This window comes from Phoxinus phoxinus, assembly GCF_949152265.1.
Source record: "Phoxinus phoxinus genome assembly, chromosome: 9".
NCBI classification, from domain to species: Eukaryota; Metazoa; Chordata; class Actinopteri; order Cypriniformes; family Leuciscidae; genus Phoxinus; species Phoxinus phoxinus.
In genome coordinates this window covers 37,466,904-37,490,339 of record NC_136884.1, presented here as the reverse complement: position 1 = coordinate 37,490,339, position 23,436 = coordinate 37,466,904, and the positions used below count along the sequence as shown (strand labels likewise).

Sequence of the window (23,436 nt, the reverse complement as noted above, 5' to 3'; positions counted from 1 at the left end):
TAGACTGCTCCTTCTTGCAAGAATAAATACTTTAATTTTATAATTTGACTCTGAGTCTCCCTTACGCAGTGATGTTTGTTTGATGAATTTTTGCCACAACAGGGCTCATCTGATTTTTTTGAAGATAGTATGGTTTATTAATATGATATTTACAGAGTTTGGTCTTGTAATATCACTGTCTTAGTACATTAAGCCATGTTAAGCCTTTTCTTATAACGGTTTTCTATGTGAGGAAAATGCTTAACGTGTTATTAAACGTGTTTGCGTTCATATTCTGGGCTCATCTGATTTTTTGAACATAGTATGGTTTATTAATATGATATTGACAGAGTTTGGTCTTGTAATATCGCTGTCTTAGTACATAAAGCCACGTTAAGCCTTATTATAACGGTTTTCTATGTGAGGACAATGCTTAATGTGTTATTAAACGTGTTTACGTTCATATTCTGGGCTCATCTGGTTTTTTGAACATAGTATGGTTTATTAATATGATATTGACAGAGTTTGGTCTTGTAATATCGCTGTCTTAGTACATTAAGCCACGTTAAGCCTTATTATAATGGTTTTCTATGGGAGGAAAATGCTTAACGTGTTATTAAACGTGTTTGCGTTCATATTCTGGGCTCATCTGATTTTTTGAACATAGTATGGTTTATTAATATGATATTTACAGAGTTTGGTCTTGTAATATCACTGTCTTAGTACATTAAGCCACGTTAAGCCTTTTCTTATAACGGTTTTCTATGTGAGGACAATGCTTAACGTGTTATTAAACGTGTTTACGTTCATATTCTGGGCTCATCTGATTTTTTGAACATAGTATGGTTTATTAATATGATATTTACAGAGTTTGGTCTTGTAATATCGCTGTCTTAGTACATTAAGCCACGTTAAGCCTTTTCTTATAACGGTTTTCTATGGGAGGAAAATGCTTAACGTGTTATTAAACGTGTTTGCGTTCATATTCTGGGCTCATCTGATTTTTTGAAGATAGTATGGTTTATTAATATGATATTTACAGAGTTTGGTCTTGTAATATCACTGTCTTAGTACATTAAGCCACGTTAAGCCTTATTATAATGGTTTTCTATGGGAGGAAAATGCTTAACGTGTTATTAAACGTGTTTGCGTTCATATTCTGGGCTCATCTGATTTTTTGAAGATAGTATGGTTTATTAATATGATATTTACAGAGTTTGGTCTTGTAATATCACTGTCTTAGTACATTAAGCCACGTTAAGCCTTATTATAATGGTTTTCTATGGGAGGAAAATGCTTAACGTGTTATTAAACGTGTTAGCGTTCATATTCTGGGCTCATCTGATTTTTTGAACATAGTATGGTTTATTAATATGATATTTACAGAGTTTGGTCTTGTAATATCACTGTCTTAGTACATTAAGCCACGTTAAGCCTTTTCTTATAACGGTTTTCTATGGGAGGAAAATGCTTAACGTGTTATTAAACGTGTTTGCGTTCATATTCTGGGCTCATCTGGTTTTTTGAACATAGTATGGTTTATTAATATGATATTTACAGAGTTTGGTCTCTAAAGTTAAAGTCAGGCTATAGCTACTTACCACCGAACTTTAAAACCTTGCAGGGAAAAAAAGGGCTGGACAATTGTTCTTTTTCCTGCCTTTGTCCCACTTCACACTCCTCCAGCCGTCTTCATCCTCGAGTCTGGGACACTGTGAACACTGTTTGAACATGTCTGCTGGTCTTCGGTACTCATCCAGTCAACTTGACCCACTTCCACGGTCTTGTCCTTGAAATCATATATGGCAAATGCCATTGTGAAATTGTTGTCACTGACGTTTTTTCTTTATTTTCTTTTTTCTGTGCTGGTGGTGTTGCTAAATGGATGACAACCGGTAGTCGTGGCGTTAATTAGGCAAGAGCAAAGACTCAGATGTGCGCGAACGGATCACATGACCACATATCGCGACAGGACAGGTCACTGCTCTTTGTTGTTGTGGTTTTCGGAGATTTCATGATGCAGGTGCTTGCCACATAAATAATGGCAAAACGTGCAGGACCTTACAAAAGGTACTTAGAGGACGGCACAGAAAGAATTGCAAGGAGAACCAGGTCCAGATGGATTGAAAATGACATTATGGTAAAACATCTTTATTTGTAATTTTGTATAGAAAAGTCTTTTTTTTTTTTTGTATTTATGAAGCTAACCAGTGTTGTGCCGAATTTCGACTCCTTGCCAGAATTCGAGTGCCCTTTGTGCACGCCATACACTTATACACTTAAAAAAAATATGAACGACGCCCAGTCACTCTTCAATTGTAGAAAAGTGAAGCTGCCAGTTCCCAATATGGCGCTGGCATCTTGGGATCGGAGTCTGCGCTGTAGTGAGCGCGAAGACGAGAGGTAGCCTATCAATATACATGAGTAATGCGTCCAGCAGTGGACCAGATGAAGTGGACAAGGAAAAGTCCCTCAGAACCAGACTATTGTGGACATTCAAGAGTTGTAGTTTACATTGTTTGTTTACAGCTTGTTGTTCCAAGGCAACAAATCTCGAATATGCTAGGCCAGTTCATTTGGTGAGCACATCAATGCTCTTCAGAGCATGACCTGTGAACTCTGTTGACCATGACCTTTCGTCCAGTGCCACTCTCATGCCAAAATGTCAGCTTTGCGTCCCAAGATATTACATGTGGTTAGTGGGTTGCTGTGATATTTGGGGGTTCACAAGGAAGGTTCCACTTTATTGTGGTGACCCTATGACCTTTCGTCTAGCAGCTTCCCTCCTTTTGCCCAAATGACAAACTCCACTCTCTACTTGTGTCTTGTTAGCACATGTGGGCACCAGAAAGGTGCAGTACAGTGAAATAAAATGTCATGTCATATTTGCACTTCTTAACCTGTAGAACAAGGAAGACCTGTCAGACTGTGAAGATGAAGCCGGTGTGGGCAGAGAAGACTTGATGGAGGGAGTACTAGTGGAGGAGACACATCTGAATCTTCAGTGGTGTGGAGGAAACGGTTCAGCGACTCAGGGATTTTCTTAGTCTAATAGTTCATGTAAAGGAGCCGATTAGATAAAATAAGTGCTTTTCCGTATGAAAGGGACTATCACATTAACTACTCAAGTGTTGTATTGCCAATGATTTATGTCACTGTACATAAAAATACTTGCTTCTTTTCCTATTTGGCTCTTTGTAATGAGATTTAAAATCGCATCTGCTTGTATAGCTTATTATAGAAGCCGGTATGAATAAATTATGTTGCAATACTCTTACACCTTGGAAGAACTGCCAATAAAATCAGTAAAAATGATCCGGGTCTGTGTGGGTTATTATCGCTGTGTACACGATCAGGTTCAGTTGCTTATTTTATGTACTCTATAAGCTATTCCACTGAAAGATTATTACTACATACACTTGAACATGTTAGTTTATAAGACAGTGTGTCATATTATGTATTTATTAAGTTAATCTTGTCCAGAAAAAAAATGCTGAAAAAAAATAGTTGTAGCCTAAATATAATTTATTCTGAAGGAATATTCTCATCAGTGCTCAGTCAGCTTGATATATTTAAATCTGCATATTTAGGATATTGGAACCTTTATAAAGTTAAAATATCCTAAATGTGCAGATTGTCTGCGATGCCGGTGTAAATCGGTAGTGACATCTAAACTATTAAGGAAAAATCCTTAATCGCAGACAATGACCTCGTTCGGAAAATGTTGCACAATTAAAATGAAAGATGATAACGCACAAAGGTGACATTTCATTTTATTTATTGCTCTTATATTCTGTGGAGAAACTGGAATGGAATAATATTGAAATATATTATATATATTAAGTTTAGAGTAGATAGTAGATATTTCTCTGCACCACAAACATCATTTTTAACTATAAATTCTTAGTGAGTTTGAAAAAGTTCCTTCCGATCATTTGTAATATGAGTACTTCACTTTATTCATCGACAATTCATCATTATATCACACATTTTTAGTATTTGGTTTAATTATAGATGTAAGCCAGAAGCTTTTGAAATAATCTCAGTGGTATTGTTAGCTTTTGGGAATCTGTGATTTATCCTTTGAATCCATCCTTTATCCTCATAATTTTAATACATTTTCTATATGAATGTCTAATTCGTTTGAAAGGGACTTTTATTTTGGTATGGCAGCATGACGTCATTAGACTGCGCCGCGCTCCTGCAACTGTGATTCTGCTGAAGAAAGGTTTGTGTTTTTAATCATTTAAAGTGTTTGAATCAATACAATCCGTTCAGGCGATTATATAGAAAACTTTAAAAGTAAGTCATTTTGAATGTAATATTAATGAACAGGTGTTATATGAGTAAAGCGCATCCACACATGTGACTAACAGAAAAGCTGCGTCTCATTTCGCTCCCTATATTGTGAATCAGTTCATCATAAACACGCGGTTTGCTCTCTGGCAAGTAATGATAGAGAAACGGAGCTTGTCGAAACCGGTTCAGATTCAATTGATTCAAATGATTCAGAGTTTGTAAGCGCTCGAGTCACCGAGTCCCGCGGACGACTCCTGCAGATCACCAGTGTAAACCCATAGACAGTATATAAACGTGTAAATGCAGCAACAACAACAACACACACACATGAGGAATGACTAGGGATGCGTATCATTAATGTTTTAACGGGTTTACTACTCTAATCGATACCGCTTAGGGTAATACTTTAGGGTTAATACTTTTTGTATTGATGTGCTGTCATGTAAATTTTACCTCAGATAAGGTGTGCACAGATACTAAAATTGCTTTTTCAAACAAACATATTTCATGCTTTAAAAAGAGGGATCAGAGACTCTTATACTTTATGTTGACAGTAAGCATTTTGCAGGAAGATGGGAGCATGACTGAGATATAAATACACTCACTTTATTATAACTGCATTGCCCTTTAAATGAATAAAGGCTATAGTATTTAGGAAGTCACGACGCTTCAGTGCTGTGTCACGTTCGTAACGATTTAAAGAATAAGTTTATATTGTATAATAATTATTATTACAATTAATTTGAAATTGTATGTACAAAGCCAAAATATGTCCATTCTAGTTATGATTGACAATTCATCTCACTCATTTGCTCTAAACAACCTAATTATGTGTTACGGACGCTTCATATTAAATCATGCATGATTTGACCAGAGCATACTTGTTTATAATGACACACAACAAAGGCAATCAAGAAGCATTCTGATTAAATCAATACGAAAAGATAAATTCATCAAATTCACAACATAAATCGATCTATTGCTTGAAACGGAGTGGGAAGAAGTCAAACTTATTTAAACCCACCCGGGTCTTTCAACAAGTTCAACATGTTGTTACTGTTAAAAAACCTGCACATATATTAAATTGATCTCTATTACTGTAACATTTTAGAAATCAATTAATACTAGTACCATAATGTTAGCATTATTACAGTCTCAGAGAGAGAGAGAAATATGAGACGCGCCTTTCGTGATGACGACTCACTTTCTTTCCTCTGTGGTCAAGAGCAGTTATTTCTGTGGTCATTGTAGATCTGCAATTTCTGGACAAAATCTCTACTTTATTTGCAGTAATTTGATATCTATATGTACATTTTAATTTAGAGAAAAAGTGTATAAATTATATATATCGAACACACTGGCCATGGAATGGCTAATGAAAAAATCAGCTTAGTCCGCTTTTAAAATATCAATGTGAATAACAGTAATTAATACAACAACCAATAATAACAAATAAATGCAATAACAAATAAAGAAACAACAATAAAATGTATATTTATAATTATACATCTCATCCTACAGCGCAATGGCAAAAACTAATACTGACAGACAATGTACATTCAGAGGAGAGTTGTGACGTTCGCGAACGAACCGATTCTTTTGAACGGCTCATAAACATGAACGATGGGAGCCGAGTCGCGGCTGGAGGGGAGCCGTTCTTTCTGTCGTTCTTTTTTTCCTATGCGTGTTTCACACAGATGCACACAAAGGCTGTGTTTACACTTGGCATTAACATGCGATCACCATGATCCGATCAAGCAGATCGGATCATTAGCCAATCAGGACACCGTGCGTTTACATTTGTTCATATTAAGTAGCCTCTGTATCTGGATAACTGATCGGATTTCTGTTTTTGCATAATATTTAAATTAGGTCTGTAGCACGACACCAATAAGAAAGATAATACAAATTAAGCAATGTCCCAATTGCTTTCACTCACTCACTTTACTTTCCTGTGCAGCCTCCATCCTTAAATCAAATTACGTTTTTTGAATGAAGGAATATTTCCAGAGTTGATCATACAAAAATAACCATATAAGTTACGTCATCGATCATCGGGTGATGTACTATTTGCAAAGTTTACAGTAGTAATAGTGGACTGTATGTAGACATTTCCATTTTATTTATTCTAATTTTATCTACAGTATATATTTAAAACTTTAAATATTTTTTGTTTTTTATCAAAATGTTCTTGTGTGGAAGTGTTTGTAGTAAAAGCTGTTTTGCACAGAAATTCATTGCAGCCGGATTTGTTTTTGATGTTTATTTGTGAGTAGGTAGCCTATTGTATGAATAACATAAGTCAACATAGCTTTACACATACACACTAAAGGTAAATCCAAAATAGTGATGTCACTGTCTAAGCAGAGGGATGTTGTGCAACCCTATGGAATATAGTCCACACATGACAAATGAGGTAATAATCAATATTTCAGAATAATTCAAACTCAGATATTAGTGTGTGACATCTGAGCTTTAATTATTTGACTAAAAATCTCACCTCATCATTCCTCCCAGTGATTATCTCCTGGATAAACTGAGATGCCCCCAAGCTGGCTTCTTAAAACTGACTAAATATTTAAAAAGAGCCAAAAGAGCCGTTCTTTTGAACGGCTCTTTGAAAGGAACGGATCGCCAAGATCCGGATCCCCTCAAAGAGCCATAAATCCCATCTCTAATTCAGAGAGACAAAGAGGAATAATGAACATTTCAAGGAAAAGGAAAGGATGAGGAAAAAAGCAGAAAGACTAAGAAAGAAAGAAACAGTCAAACCAAGAGCCAGAAACCGTTAGGAGCTTGCGAGACAAAGACAGAGGAAAAGGCCCCACTAAATTCACCTGTTAAAACGAGACCGACTAGGCAAGGCTGTAAACGAGCACTCCAAGCTTTACCTAGCAGCCCTCGATAAAATGTTTAGTTATAAAAAAATAATAGAATAATCAAAAAAGACTTCACATATAAAAAAGAAATATAATACAAACACATTAACAAAAATGTAAAAGGTTAGGTTATTTAAAAATTAAAAATAAACTCAAATAGGCCTAATAATAATAATAATAATTATTATTATTACATTGAGGCTACACATTGAGAAGATGCGTTTATCCAACAACTTACAAAAAAGGAACACAGCAATTAGTCAAATGACAGCCAAAATGGGTTTAAACGTTGCGATCATTTTGACACAAAACATAATATTGCGATCATTGTGACACAATTGCGTTTTGCATACCGCTCTCCAGACCGTTTGTCCTATATAGACACAGGCCTACACACTTTTACAACCGGACATCGTTTCAATTCACCTAACCTTGGTCTGAGGCGAAACCGGCGATCTCCACTCTGGAGAGTATCGATATGATAAAAATACAAAATGGCAGCTGATGTATCTTAGCCATTCCGTATCTTTCGGGGTCTATAGTAACACCACATTATCAAGCAATATCATGTCCGAACTGAGTTTTGAACATGCCCACGCTGGTTACATTTTAGCAGCATGAGAGATATGCGTGTACGGAGGCTAATCTATAACATGGTGATTTCAAGTCAAGTCAAGAATATTTGTATAGCGCTTTTCACAATACAGATTGTATCAAAGCAGTATTAAAATAAAATAATAATAAAACGTCCATGTTTGGTAATGCTAATCAATAGTAATATTGATTGATTCATTAAATTGAATATCCCCAACTTTTCAGATTTCAGTTTAAATTGGATGAATTGTGCAGCCTTACCTTACTGATGTCTCAGATGTTTGTTGTTTCAAATACCCAACAGAAACACACAAATAAGTCTCTGTTCAAGTTTTTAAAGCATTTTCTCTGATTTTCCAGCGTCAGCCAAGTGTCGATTTCAGAACTGTCATGTCCGTAACAACGTTTTTTCCTCGTAAATGAAAAATAAAATAAAATAAATAATTTATGCTCTATAGAGAGCTAACACTCTTCTCTTCGGTTGGTATAATTTATTTTGGCTTGTACATTTTAATTCGCAGGATTTCTACAAAGTATGTTGTCTCCCACAAACTCAAGTCTTTTTTATGTCACGTCCGTAATGCATGTGGATTTCCCTCATATCAAATATAAAACGCATGTGTAGACTGATATTTTTCTAATGTCTGGACTCCTTTATTATGCTTCGATGGCTTTCGCAGAACTCTGTCGTGATGCCACCCGTAGCGCCCCTGGCTCAGCACAATCTTGCAGCTAGAGAGGATGTGCTGGAGGCTGGGACGTTGGTGGCCGCAAAGCTGGCAGGGCTCCTCTGTGCCGTACCAGCGGTGCATATTTTGGGGACTTGGGAGAGTGTCATACGTGGCTCTGATAAAAAAAAACTGAGCCTTGCTTGGGGCAACTTCCATAGAACCGACCACGTGATGGACCTGTCGGTGACAGCCTCCCAGGTGGGCCATCTACCTTGCTGGGATTGGGTCACTGCCATAACCCTGTAGCCCTCCACTTCCCCCCTTTCCTCCTTTGAGGCTTTCGACCATGGCTTGGATGGTGTTCTCCATCCAAGACCTGCCGTGTCATATTGCACCGCCCCTACGACCTCCTGGTGTTTCAGCCAGGTTATGGCCTGGTCTAATGCCTGTGATGCGTCCCATCTTCTTCCCTTTCAGACTTGGACTTTGGCACTCTGTACCACTGGGTCAGGTGACTCTTTTAGTTCGAACAGCAGTCTCACCTTCTCCAGGTTATAGCCCAAGCTGATGGTTTTCAGCGGATGTCTCAAGGTGTTCCTTCCGGATCGAGCTGCCCTTGACAGGCATCGGGGAAGGCCTAGCCACTTCCGGATGTAATTGTTTGCCTTAGCATCCATCTTCAGGACTGCTGAAGAGGGGATGTCACACAGCTACATTAGGCGATTGAACAGGGTGAACTGGTAGCACCAGACCTTCAACTTGCCAAGTAGAGGGCTTTGGTCAATCTTCTTCAGACCAGCAGTGAGCTTCATGTTTCACTTGTTTCACTGTTCCACAGAGACTGACTGTGTTTTTGTCTGACAGAGTCTGTGCGTGCACTCTGCTGTCTGTAAGAGTGTAAAATAATTTTTTTTTTCTTTCTGTTAATTATTCTCCTCTTAAACAGGACAGTGTCCAAACACAGAGAAAACTCCTGGTGAAGCGACTGAGATCCACTTGACGCACTATTATAAAGATGGCGTTTATTAAAGAGGAGAGTGAAGACATGAAGATTGAAGAAACATTCAGAGTCAAACATGAAGAAACTGAGGAACAAACAGGTTAGTTTCATTCTCAAAGTCTTTCTTTAGTTATTCTGTGTTCTCTTTATTGGATTTATTACATGCAACTGGTGTCACAAATTAAATTAGAAAAAAACAACAAAGTAATTGCCAAAACAGCTATTTTGTATAACATTATTAAACCCAATATCTACTTCTGAATTAAAAACACTAAAAATCATTAATTTTTATCACTTAATTATGCAACGGTATCTAACAATTACATTGATTAACATTAAATAATCACTCAGACAGCAGCAGGTTTATCAGGCTGCCGTCTCTTTAAGACCTGACGCACGGATCCAATACATTAGAACACACCCGATTTCTTTCTTAACTGTTCACATTCACTTAAGCCCGTTCACTCTGGTCCACCCTACCTTAAGACATACCCGATTGCGCTGGGATGTGCATATTTACATATTGCTTGACTGTTTAAGTGCAATAATCCATGAAAGAGAACTGAATTTGTGATTGTATGCTGTCTTATTGACTTATTCATCTTAATAACTCTTTTAAACATTAAATCATACTATGCCGGTTAAGCAGCGAGTTATGACCTTGTAAGGCAGGAGTGCAAAACTTATTTGAGAACTACAGGTACGTTAGTTCCTGGAGGGCCACAGCCTTGAAGAGTTTACTTCCATCCCTGCTCCGAGTTTTACACCCATGACACATTGCATTTAATTAAATAGAAAATAAATCTGTGTTTATCCTTTTGATCTTTCATTCAAAAAATTCTAACCTTTCATTGAAGTAAATCAATTAAAAGTGTGGCAAGAATCTCATTATGAAATAAATGTTTTTCTCTATTATTGCTATGTCCTGTAGCGTAACTGCGCATGTCTAAAACGATCAAATCAGATGTAAAGCTTGTGACATGTAAACGCGCACATCAACCCGATTACTTTATTTGTCGTCCATGTAAACACCTTGTTCGGATTCTTTAATCGGATTGATTTCATTCGGATTGAGCCATGTAAACGCAGCTATTGACGGGGAGCTGCGCAAAACTTGGTCACTAAATATTTAATATTCAGTTAAAGATCACAATTAAAGTTTTAATTGTATTAAATTGAACAAGCGCAGCATTCAGCATTCAATCAAATAGGCCTGCCGCCTTCTAAAAGATGTAGGCTATTATTAATAATAATGTTGTTTCAACACAATATCTCGTTATTTCGAAATAATATGTGTGCGTGCATCTGTAAATCCGGTGACGCGTGTGTATTGATTTTTATTAATAAACAAGTGTTTTCTCTAAAAGTGTCGACTCGGCTGCAAAGATGAAGTTGACGATCGCCATCTCCGTGTGAACGCGCTTATAGAGAAATGCACATAAATAAGCCTAATAATGGATTATCAGAGAGCGCCTTTTTCTTTTTTCGTTTTGAATTATTTCGTTTTAAGACATTTCAAGCTTTGTGTATTTGATGTATTTGTCATGTCTGTGTGAGGCATACACTGAGTTTCGTTAAGTTAGGATGTGCTCTAGTTCACGTGCAACGCAAGTGAGCGCGCGGGCGCCTCCGTTATATTTGTTTCGTCGGCCTATTCATTGAATAGGCTACAGGCAATTGGTTGATGAAAAATTGATTAAAATTAAGATACACTTTATACAAAACGAAATTCACTTTAAAGGGGGGGTAAAATACTTAGTTTCAGTCAATCTCATGTTAATCTTGAGTACCTATAGAGTAATAGTGCGTCCTTCATATCTCCAAAAAGTCTTTAGTTTCATCATATTTATAAAATAAAAATACAGCTTTCCGATTCAATCCGGAAAAAGCCGAGGTCCTTGATTCTGGGCGTGGGCGGAGCTATAGAGTCAAGCGGGAGCATCCACAACATACAAACTGCATCCACTGTTCCAGTAACACTGGGTTCTTTGGAAAACTGAACAAGGTAAACTTTCCCTCACATCCCAAAACACACTTTTTTGGAGACATTCTTGACATCAACCATTCCTATTTAGCGCTGCAGATGATGATTTCCGGTAGTAGCGCGTCGATGAGCGCGGTCTTTCTCTCCTCTGGTCGACGTGTGCGTGAACGCGCTTTTCCGAGAGCAATGCTCATATAAGGAGTTCCACTCTGGTCTACGTCATTAGATCTACGATAGAAAAAAACCAGCCGAAACGTGTTGCAACCCGGAAGTATGATTTTCAGCACAGAAATTCTCTGTTATTCGTTCAAAATAACTTTTCAAACTTTGGCCATTATTAGCATGAGAATCCATCTCTTTAACACTGTAAACAACTCTGAATATATGAAACACCATTGTACCCCCCCGCTTTCTATAACAACTTCAACGGTCAAAATCATGTCTGACCCGCTCCATGTCTCACATTGCGCATCTTACTCGGTCGTGCTGTTCACTTTTCATAAATCAACATAAATGAAAAAAAAAAAAAAAAAAACATTATAATATTTTAACAAATATGAAACGCGCTTTTTTTAATGGCTACAACAGTATAGTAGGCCTACATAGCCTACTCTCTATTTGTACAAATTTCTGCACATTAATTTAATTCTGAATTTTGCACACACAAGTTGAAAGGCATTTGTTCAAAAAAAAGTTCACGGATAATTGTGCGTGCATTTATTAGCCTAATCATTATGATACTAAAATCCTAACAAATAGCTATGTACAAAAAACCAGATGAGCGCAATATGAACGGTTAAGCATTTTCCTCCCATAGAAAACCATTAGGCTAGCTATAAGAACGCTTAATGTGGCTTAATGCAGATTAGAATGTCCCCTTATTATGTCGAAATAACGAGATATCGATACTAGGCTACTGTGTCCACCGTGGTCTCCTTTTTGATCAGCGGAAACGATTTTTGCTTGTTTGGGATCTGACTGTCCAGCGTATTTGAAAAAGTTAAGCAAACTTTCCTGTCTTTTTGACATTTTTCCGCTGATTGTAACGTTTGAGGCCAACAGCAATCTCAACTCGTACAACAAGCGCGCAAGTCATGCGTCACAAACATTGAACACTACACAAACTTTAGTGACACAGGAGGTGCCGGATCCAATAAAAAAGGTTCCGGATCCAATGTCGGAGGTGCCGGAACATGTTCCGGCGTGTTCCGGCTCAAATTAAGCCCTGACTTTATATATAGAGATGCTATGATAAGCTTATTCCTTTATAGGTAGACATGGAGCAGCTGAGAGTCAGCTGGTGCGAGCTTGACTGACATGTCCTGCCAGAACTAATCCTGTTTTAGAGATGATATATTAAAAAAAATAATGCTGTTGAGTTCCTGAATTTCCCACGAGCACACCAATAGGGATATGACTGTCTTTGTCGAACTCTGCATAATTTAGCATGTTCAGCGCCATCTTTTGCTACATCACCCCCAGCTAATTTGGTGGTTTTTGGAAGATCTTTCTTAGGTTTAGACATTGTAACTAACATTGTAAGCAAGCATCAGGTAGTCAAAAACATTGAGCATAAGCTCATTGAGCATTGTTTTAAAGTACTAAATAAGACGAAAGGTATAGGAGTAAGGAACTCCATGTCTGCTCAGCTCTTCAGCATTACGTGATCTCCCAGAGGACAACTTACTTTGATCCAGGATAACAGATCAGAGAGGTCGCCTCAACCTAGAGGTGCCAAATTTGTGTCTGTTGGATATCAATAACTTTGTATTTGTTGCAGCTTACAAGTTCAAGTTCTTTCCATTTTTTTTTAAGCAACAACTGAGAAATTTGTCCCAAATTTCAGATTTTCCTTGTTTTGTTTTTGTAGGGTAAAACATCACCTTTATTCTTTTCTCAACATTTGTTGACTCCATTATTATTGTTCAATAAAATCTGTGCAGTGCACTTCTGTGGGTTTTTATGAGGGCTTACTGTCTGCTTGAAAGTATTTATGACAAATCCTAAAGAAAGCAAAGAAAAAACAATATTGACAAGAGGTCTGTGATTCTGAGAGATGCATTTTTCAGTTGTTTAATTGGTATAGGATCTAGCATAGATGTTGGATTTGATGTTTTACACGTTTTAACGTTTTCATGTCTGTTGTTTGTGCCATTAAACTGGTATTAACTTGATTTGTTTCTTTTCACTCTAGACCTGATGGAGCTGAAACACGAGAGTCAAAAACTGAATGAAATGGAAGAGAAACATCAGTATGAGAAATGTCATGAATTTATGACTGTGGAAAAATCTTTTAGTTACCCACAGACTTATACAACAGGAACTAGTAACCTCCAGATGAGAGTTTACACTGAAGAGAGCCCTTTGAGCTGCCAACAGTGTGGAAAGAGTTTCAGTCGAAAAGACAGCCTTAAATTCCACTTGAAAATGCACGCTGGAGAGAAGCCGTTCATATGCCCTCAGTGTGGACAGAGATTCACACAGAAAAAAATCCTTAATGCCCACATGAGAGTTCACACTGGAGAGAAGCCTCACACCTGCCAACAGTGTGGACGGAGCTTCACAATGAAAGGAAATCTTAAGACTCACATGAAAATTCACACTGGAGAGAAGCCGTTCATATGCCCTCAGTGTGGAAAGAGTTTCAGATATAAAGGGAGTTTTAATAAACACCATATGAGAATTCACTCAGTAGATAAATGTTTTATATGTCATCAGTGCAAAAGGAGTTTCACAGACAGGAATCACCTCAAGAATCATGTAAAAATACACATCGGAGAGAAGCGTTTCATGTGCCATCAGTGTGGAAAGAGTTTCACATACGGAGTAAACCTTGAGAGTCACATGAGAGTTCACACTGGAGAGAAGCCTTTCACCTGCCCTCAGTGTGGAAAGAGCTTCACGATAAAAGGAAACCTTAAGATTCACATAAGAGCTCACACCGGAGAGAAGCCTTACAAGTGTCTTCAGTGTGAGGAGAGTTTCAAATATCAATCAGACCTGAAACGGCATTTGCAAACTCATTCTGAAAAGAAGTAGCCATTTTTCTCAGTGTGACAAGCGGTTTAGAGCTTAGAAAGGAGCAATTTCAAGAATCATCTGCACATTCACTCTGGAGAAAGTCAATTCAGTTGTAATCAATGCAATAAAAACATTAAACATACATATGAAAAGTCATGTAGATGTGAGACCCTGTTTGTGTTCTATGTTTAAGAATACGGAAATAGAAAATGCTACTTTCTCACCACAGCTGAATGTCCACCTTCATGACCACTTTTATTTGTATTAGTATTTTTTTTATTCATATTCTTCACCTCTTTATACTTTCCCCTTAAGGCTTTTCTTTTTCTTTTTGTAAACATTAACTCTAGTGGCCACACCTGACCATCTTCTTTGCTATAGAGTTTTAAATATTAAGTGTTTGATGTAGACGGCCATTCATTTATTGTGCTTTTCATACTGGACTCGCTTGCTGCGGTCCGAGCACGAGTGTGATTGTTCCCGGCGCCCCCGCAGCATTGGTCTGGTTTCACACTCAACTTGATTCTATCGAACACTGGTGCGTTTGCGTGCATCTTACGTCATCGCAAACATGCACGGCGCATGATAGAAAACAGAACGCGAGTCGATATATTGTTTTTTTTATTAATTTGGTGCTATAATGCGCAGCTGAGTAAACAACACAGGTTTTGTGTGTGTGTGTGTGTGTGTGTCGGTCGCATAAGGTGGCTTTCTGCTGCTTGCAAACGGATTCTTTTGAGGAGATTTGCATTAATTTGTTGCCCTGACTCCACGCGCTATGCGCAAATACACTGCAGGCTCACTCTCCCTCGTATCCAAGGTAAATCATCAACACTATCATCACCTACATGTGTTTTATTTAACTAAATACATCATAATCATCTTAAATGCATGCGCAGGTTACTTTACTTCCTGAACAAGTGCACACCCGAGTCCGTGTTGCTTTCACATTCACGTGAATCGCAGCACGGTTCGGGAGCAACCAAACTCACACCACCTCCTCCAGGTAGTCTCGGGTTCGGTACCCCAGTGCGCACCTGGCTCCGCATGACAGCGTTCACATTAGCGATTTTTCACGCAAACCGTGCCCCATTCCGAACTAAACTGCCAGTTTGAAAGATCCCTTTGACTATTTAGAGGTGTGCTCCATGTCAGATATGTTGGACTGCTTATTTTGCAATATATTTTTGGGGGTACGCTTGATATATACCCCATTGTTTGCGCCAATTTATCTACAAGCACCAAATTTGGCATGCAGCTGACAGCATACTGAAATGATTTAGCCAGGGCGCCCGAGCCAGTAATCCCTGAGACCATGATGGCTGCCAAATCCAATATGGCCGCCACCTGAAAAGGGATTCGGCTGCATATTTTGAACCAGATGAGATATAAATGTAAAATTGATATATATTTCACCTTTTCTGGCTATGGGAAACACAAAAAATATGTATATTTATGAAAAAACTATAGGGACATTCCTGCTCATGAAATCAGCAAGGATCTTGGTCCCCAGAAGTCACTGACTTTACCACTCTTTCACGCTTTAACAGGCTGACACAACCTCAGCCTTCCTGGGCCATGGTAAAAAGAGTGCATGGGCATCTTGGGAGGCAACACCAGATCTCACAGAATCCCTGGTTAACCTCACTTCAGACCCTGAACAGATCAACAATGACATCCATGTCCAAAGGCTGGAGCGTATGGTCGTCATCATGTACAGCAAGAGCTGTGATTCCAGCTGTGTAGATGAAGTTAGACATCACCTTTTCTCGAATGGTACCAAGTCTCTCGAGAACCTGCCTCCCACCCAAGCTGCACTGACTCAGCACATCAAAAGAGCACTGCTGCAGGCCATCTTCTCTCCAGAATCAGGCAACCGCTGTCCAGCAAGATATCCCAGAGTTCAATGTATGGGGATGGTATCGGGACTCTATGAGCAAGACTTGGGAACCTTACTGGACTAATCTCGGAGATGCCAGTAACGCTTGCACCATTCTCCTCCACTGTGGCTGCAAGACAGCATATAGAGGGCACTGCAAATGCTGTAAAGCCGGAGTTTGTTGCACTTCTATATGTGCCTGTGAGGGTGCTTGTACAAACAATGATGGTGGAGATGATGAGTGATCCGGTGATTGTGAGTGATAATGATAATTCATGTGAGAGACACCATGAAAATTCATGAGAAAGACCATGAGAATTCACTGTTTTTTATTTATTTATGTTATTGCTGTTTTTTTGTTAGGTTAAGCAAACCTTTAAGAGTTTTGGACAAATTGATTATATTATTCTTTTAACAATTTGACATAATATAAATATTGCCTTGCAATAATAATTGTGTCTTATTCTTTCTTATATGATTACACTTTGAAATGTATTCACCTGTGGTACACTGAAAGCATTTCACTTTTATAAGGAAATTAATCAACATTGAGAATAACCTTCAAAGTTGTGGTAAAAAAAAGGATTTTCAACCACAGTTTTGAAAAGAATACAGGTTCCAGACTTACACAAGCATAAATATAAATATGCCAATGGACTTCCTGTGGTCAATAAACATAAAATAGACACCACATCCTCATTTGTAGCGCATTTATTTCAAAATGTATAGCCAGAACCCTTTTTTAGACATCGGCCTTATTGAATTTAGGGGGTCCTGATATACCCAATCATAAATGTAAGTATTCCTATGGGTTTCCCATGGTCAAAAAAAGACATCACGTTTGTATTTGTATCTCATCTGGCGCAAAAGCTATAGCTGAATCCCTTTCAGGCGGTGGCCATATTGGATTTGGCCGCCATCTTGGTCTCAGGGACCATTAGCTCGGGCGCCCTGGCTAAATAATTTCAGTATGCCCTCAGCTACATCTGTGCCAAATCTGGTGCTTGTAGATAAATTGGCACGAACAATGGGGTGTAAGGCCCCATATTACAGCCAAAACTGCTTTTTTGGACAGTGGCCATATTGGAATTGGAGGAATAAGGGGTCCAGATTCACCGGGTCATAAATATTAACATTTCTGTGTTAATGTGTTTCCCATTATCCATTAAGCTGAAAAAGATATCAAGTTTGTATTTTTAACTCATGTGGTTCAAAAGTTATAGCCGAACTCTTTTTGGGCAGCGGCCATATTGGGTTTGGCCCCAAGGGTCGCTGGCTCCGGCGCCCTAGCTAAGTCTGAGCTACATCTATGTCAAATTTGGCGCGTTTAGATGAATTTGCTCGAAAATTAGCTTAAGGCCCCCAACTATAGTTGGTCAGAACAAAAGTGGACTTAGTTGTTCAGATTACATTTTAAAACTACGGACTACAGCTTTAAGACAGTGGTTTATTAAGGAAAACACTGCAGTTGTTATTGTAACTGGTTTATTAAGATAGTGGTTTATAAAGAAAAACACCACAATAGTTATTGTAACTGTAGTCAAACCTACATCATCAGGGAAGGTCCTTCAATGCTGAGGGGAGGGGCATTTTCAGATTTTGGTTAAAGATTACGAAGCCAAAACATTTTTTTGTGTGGATTGACTTGCATGGATAAATTGTTCACCACAAAACAATCAATTTAGGCAAACAAAGTAAATATGGTCAATTTTGATATCATGTGGACTTTAAGGATTTCCAAAGATGACGAGCTCAAGAATTCAGATGATCTATAAAAGGCTGAAAGGAGAAGATGAAGGAGACGCTGATTCTTAGGAGCAGTCTCTCCGGCGTTAGATGCTCTCGTGATTGATGCCTCTGACAGACAACTTGATGTTGTTTTGTCTTGTTTTTTATATATTAGTACTTTATATGTAAATGAGTCTAAGTATTTAGGACAGATTTGACTTACTTACATGACCGCCGTCGGTGTATGAATGGGTGAATGTGAGGCAAAATGTAAAGCGCTTTGGTGGCCATTGGGTCTGTGAAAGCGCTATATAAATGCAGTCCATTTACCATTTACTTTACCTAACCTGAGAATAATCAAAATAAGGTAAAAGGTGTTTAAAAATACGCACCATAAAACAGAATGTTATGCTTCTTATGTTGAATCATATCAAATTCAAACAGATTCATTGTTCGTAAATTGGTGTATTGATTTCTCTATTAAACAATCTTTGTAGCATACATACATACAAGGTCTAGGAGGTTATCCCACCATACAGATATAAGAAAGGATTCTTGAGGTATCTGTAAAAGAAAATGTATAGTCATTTGATAGTAATTGCATTGATATCAGTGTAATATGACATCAACAGCACTAATAACACAAGTTGAAAACAGTCGAATTATACACGATGAGCACAGATGTAACTTGCCTTGCAGTCAGGTTGATCCAAGGTGCCCCGATGTAAGATGGTCGAGGAGAACGCTGTTTTTTAACTGCTGGTGCATTTTCTTCAAATATATTCTAGAATTGTTCAATGTTATTTTCTTGATGTTGCTAATATTGTTTAAATGCTTATTTGTGCTTTAGGTAAACAAAACAAGAGTGTTATGTGCAGGTATGTGCCGCGCGCCCGTGATTGATTTGCTCCATTCAGTACCAATACAGTGTTTAACCCTCTGGGGACGAATTGGGCGGTACCGCCCAAAATGGCATACTTTTACAAATGTGCTATTATCTTCAAAACTATTAATGATAGAGAGGTGCGGTCTTTTTTGCCGTCTTCCTCAGATTCCGCTGAAAACAGTGATGTCCCGTTTGTATTAGACACACACTTCGCTGATGCGCAATACCACTGCATAAAAAGGCCAATGAAATCGATGTTGTTAGGCAAACTCCACCAATGGAAAAATTGCCGCTGGGAGGATTTTTTTTTTTTTTACCCAATCAGAGGAAGGTTACCATGACGTATTCTAGCCAATCAGAGGACTCTGTAGCCTTCAACATGTACAAACAAACAGCGTCATGTGGACGGAGAATGAGACAGATAGCGAACGGAGCGGAGTATTACAGAGCGCACAGAGATCAATATAAGAGAGAGACAGAAGAACTTAAATAGCATTATTATTGTATTGTTTTAGCACTTTTATGATGGCAAGCAGTAAGATTTACGGCAGAACAAGCTCTGGAACAGTTAGTGGAAAGTAAATCTGCCAGGTTGTGAGTGTGTCTGTTCTTCAGAGCAAGCAGTTCTCATTTAGTTCGAAGCAGACGCTTTTTCACGCCTGGGACTGTTTGTAAAAAAAGTTCCTTATTTCATTGTTCTTAAAACATTTGATTAAACAATTACAAATGGCTGTCAAGCAAAGGGTTTGACAAATATTTTTTTGGTTCAAAAACTGTTCACTATTGTTGTGTGAGGTGTGATTTTCAGTAATAAATGACAAAAATCTAATTTTCGTTTTTGAAATTCTCTCGATTATTGTACATTTTTCACTCATACTTCCTTTATAAACACATAACATGCATGATTATGTTAGCTTAGGGTCTTCTGAATCCATAGATACCAAACACATGGTGTTCCATCTCCATTACATATGGTTTATAAGCCCAAATGTAAAAATAGAGAAAACGGACCAAAAAGGGCTTAGTCCCCAAAGGGTTAAGAAGCAATCACTGAAGCGCTCTCTTTTATTTTATGATTCTTTAACCTTTTGTACTTCTTCAGAGGTACTACACATTACCTCCTATCGACTGGAGTATGGATCGGCATAATTTCTGCTTCTAAACAATGCCATTTCCCATCAATTGTACAGATGGTACTCAACCAGAATGCCTATTACCACCGCGACAGGCACCGCGGCAAAACTACCGCGGTAAAAATAATCCAGTCGCATTTCAAAGTCATTCGCGAAATGACCGCCAGGTGGCGCAGAGGGACATTGTGCAAAACAGCAGCTATTGCCGTATTTTGAAATGTAAGCGGGGTTAATGTCAATTAACAGATGAAATAGGCTACTATAGAACATTGTTTAGGACAGAAAAATAGAATCATAATTAAAAAATAGAGACGAGAACAATATAGCCTTTATTTCATATTGTAGCCTAGACGTCGGTGGGCGACATAAGCCTATTGCCCGTTGGGAGCAGCGTGATAAAATAATAATAATAACAAAAATAACGAACAAAAATAAATTAGGTGCAAAGAAGCTGATTATTTGTTTACTATTCTATTGAGGAATGAGATGAATGATGAGCGCTTCTGTGGAACAGTTTGGATAAACTGGGCATTTCTAAATGAGTAAATTCATGGTCGAGTGGTAGAACTTACGTATCGGTCATTTGGATGACACGGGTTCGAATCCCGTACAAACAAAGATTTAGACCATTTAAAATATATAATGTAAAGATATGCAACAGGCACGTTTAAACGACAAACAATAAAATCAGAACCAGTTTCAGTTCATGGTTCCTTAATGCATGCACGGCTTTCAAAATGTCACAAAGCGTTTTGAGATTATTTTGAATGAAATATTGAAGTTTATAATTAAGTATTTTGGCCCACCACGCCGAGTGGCGCTATCCATTGTTCTAAAGTCGGGTTTTATTCTGGCATGTTGAATTAGTGTTCGACAGACGCGGCTGCGCGTTCATTTGGATTTATTTTTCTCATAACAGACAGCTAAAATAACTTAGGCCCTTTAGGCTACTCCGTAGTTTTTTAGTCATACAGATCAGAGTAGAGTAGCCTACATCGTTCAAAACTGTAAACTTTTATTCATATTCAAACTTTTATTCAAAAGTGTAGCCTATCTGTCGTCTCTGTCTCCGGGAACTGCGCGTCACTGAACCGAAAGCCACTTTCCTCCGCTCAGTCACGATAAGAAATCGGCTATGTCTAAAGCCTTTAAATGTCTAAATATTTAATAAATGTTTTCTGATTAGGTAATCCGTATGAAACCGAGAGGTGCAGAGGATCTACTCAAACATGTTTAGCTATCATGTGAGCGCTTCCCAATGAGGAACGGACAAGGGTGAAAATCTCGCTATTATTAAATGTAGTCTAGGCTAAATCGCCCTGAATTAAATTGTAAAAATAGATCCGATAATTTATTTGTCGAAATGTTGCGATATTGTTTCATTTAAGTTCATAATTATTTTATAAATGTTATTTCGTTTAGCAGCAGCAAGCACTGTGGTTCGAGATTTATATATAAAATAATAATAATAGCTAATTCACAAATCGCGCACCCTGGTTGTAAGGATCCAAAGATCCCCGTGGAATTTAACATTGAGTTGAACATTGTATTCATGACAACAAATGAACATGCGTTTGAACAAATGAACATGCGTTTGTATTTAGGTTTGCTTGGAAAAAGCTGGCCCAAACCGAGGTAGTGTTTTATTTCTTCAATTATTGAAATAATTAAATGTTTATTAATAAACTTCTATGACAGAAATATTAGCCTACTAGCCTACATGTAGCCTAAATAATTAAATTCTTTCATTAATAAACACTTTACTAGCCTAATGCTATGTCTAGAATTAAGTGTGAATTGCGACTTCTCTTTGTTTTAAGTCTGTCTCAAACTCAGATAGCCTGTGGGGGGTTGGGGGTTCAGGAGGTGTTAAATGTTCTGTCTTTCATATACAGAGCGAGCTTTTAAAGATAAATCTCTCGATGTGTCCAAATGTAGGCCCTTAAATTATAAATATTGTAGTTTTATGTATTGTATTTAAAGAGGTCTCACACACACTTTCAGTTGAAGTGTTCAATCCATTTGTTTCAATTGGTTTTGTATAATTTTAACATGTTTGAGTAGTGTGTTTGTCAACAATCTGGCATTATCTAAACATGAACTATCGACGAAACGCGTTCTTGCCAACTAAACGAATGCAAGTGAGCAGCAGTTACAGAGCTCTTGTATTCGCGATCCACCTCGTTTTATTGTACGGTAAATTCAACCAGGCATTCTGTTTGAAGCAAGACTCAATCATTTGTTACAGTTTTTTTTCCGTGATTTGTATGGATGACACACAGCGACATACTACAGTATTATCAGCTGTATAATGGGGTTTTACCCTGAAATCTTGTTTAATTTCGAGAGAGACCCGGCGCGCAGTGCAGGGAGACTAAATAAACTAAGATAAAAGAGAACCAGCGCGAGAGAGAAGCAAAGAAAATCTTAATTTATGTTGCTTTGAACTATTTTCGTTTTGTTGACTAGCCTACTGTTTTAATTGTTTATTTAGCTGCAATTTATTTGTCAATACAGATTTAAAATGTCGCAAGAATAAGATTCTGTTTCTTACTTAGAAAATAAACTCTAACTCGATGCAAGTTCATGCAACCCTGTTTTAAATAAATAAACTGCCCCCGACACTTTATTTAAACCTTGAAATGTCCAGGATCTGTTTTTAAAAAATTCTTCCTTTGCTATGACGGGTTTCAATTGTCAGTCATCTCAATTTCGTGGATGATTCACAAAACAATAATTTAGCAGATTAAAGATAGCTTCGTCATTTTCATTTTCTGACGCGATCGGCTGATAATCTTCCTTCATCAGTTTTGTCGTCTGTGCAGCGGCTCTACTGGAAAGTAGCAAATGTAGGCAATGTTGTAATGTGCCATTGATAATTAAACTAAACGCTTGACTTCAAATAAACAGTTACCTATCTAAGCATCAAGAATGGTAAAACATTGAACGCTGTCAGCCAAAGCTAGAATCGATCTCGCATTGCTTGAAGCTCCGTGAAGCTCGTGCTACTGCATTGTCCACTGCGCTATCGTCAGTCCGCTGATAAGACGTTGCTCTTGCAAAGCCTCATTGATGTAGCCTAATATTTTTCTATTGCAATGTTTTGTGTTGAAATGTTTTCATTTTTTATTAAATGTATTAGGCCTACATTTAATTTTAATTTAACTACATGTTTAACTTGAATTGATCTGTTTTACCACATTTCAATCACTCTCAATGAGCCGCGGCGCGGCGGCAGATTACGCAATAGAGAGAATAAACTGACACTTTTCAAAGTCTGCGATTGTAGCGCCTCTTAGCGGTCAAAGGCAGCAAATACACCCCCGCAATTTTACCGCCGCGGGAACAGCGGCGGTAAAAGTCTCATTCTGGTTGAGTACCAT

At 38.0% G+C, this 23,436-nt stretch overlaps 1 protein-coding gene across 2 annotated transcripts in view; it reads left to right on the top strand.

Annotated features, from left to right (window-relative positions):
• Positions 1-4,116: 4,116 nt before the first annotated feature.
• Positions 4,117-23,436, top strand: part of LOC307004156 (uncharacterized protein) — a 149,430-nt gene continuing 130,110 nt past the window's right edge. The window contains exons 1-3 of one of the 2 annotated variants that reach the window (XM_079623141.1): positions 4,117-4,207; positions 9,369-9,522; positions 13,601-16,819. In XM_079623141.1, coding sequence (XP_079479267.1) covers positions 9,438-9,522; positions 13,601-14,445 — 930 coding nt within the window. In that variant the 5' untranslated portion in view covers positions 4,117-4,207; positions 9,369-9,437 and the 3' untranslated portion in view covers positions 14,446-16,819. Of the gene's footprint in view, positions 4,208-9,368; positions 9,523-13,600; positions 16,820-23,436 lie in introns of those variants that run through there. The other variant, XM_079623140.1, reaches the window with a different exon arrangement.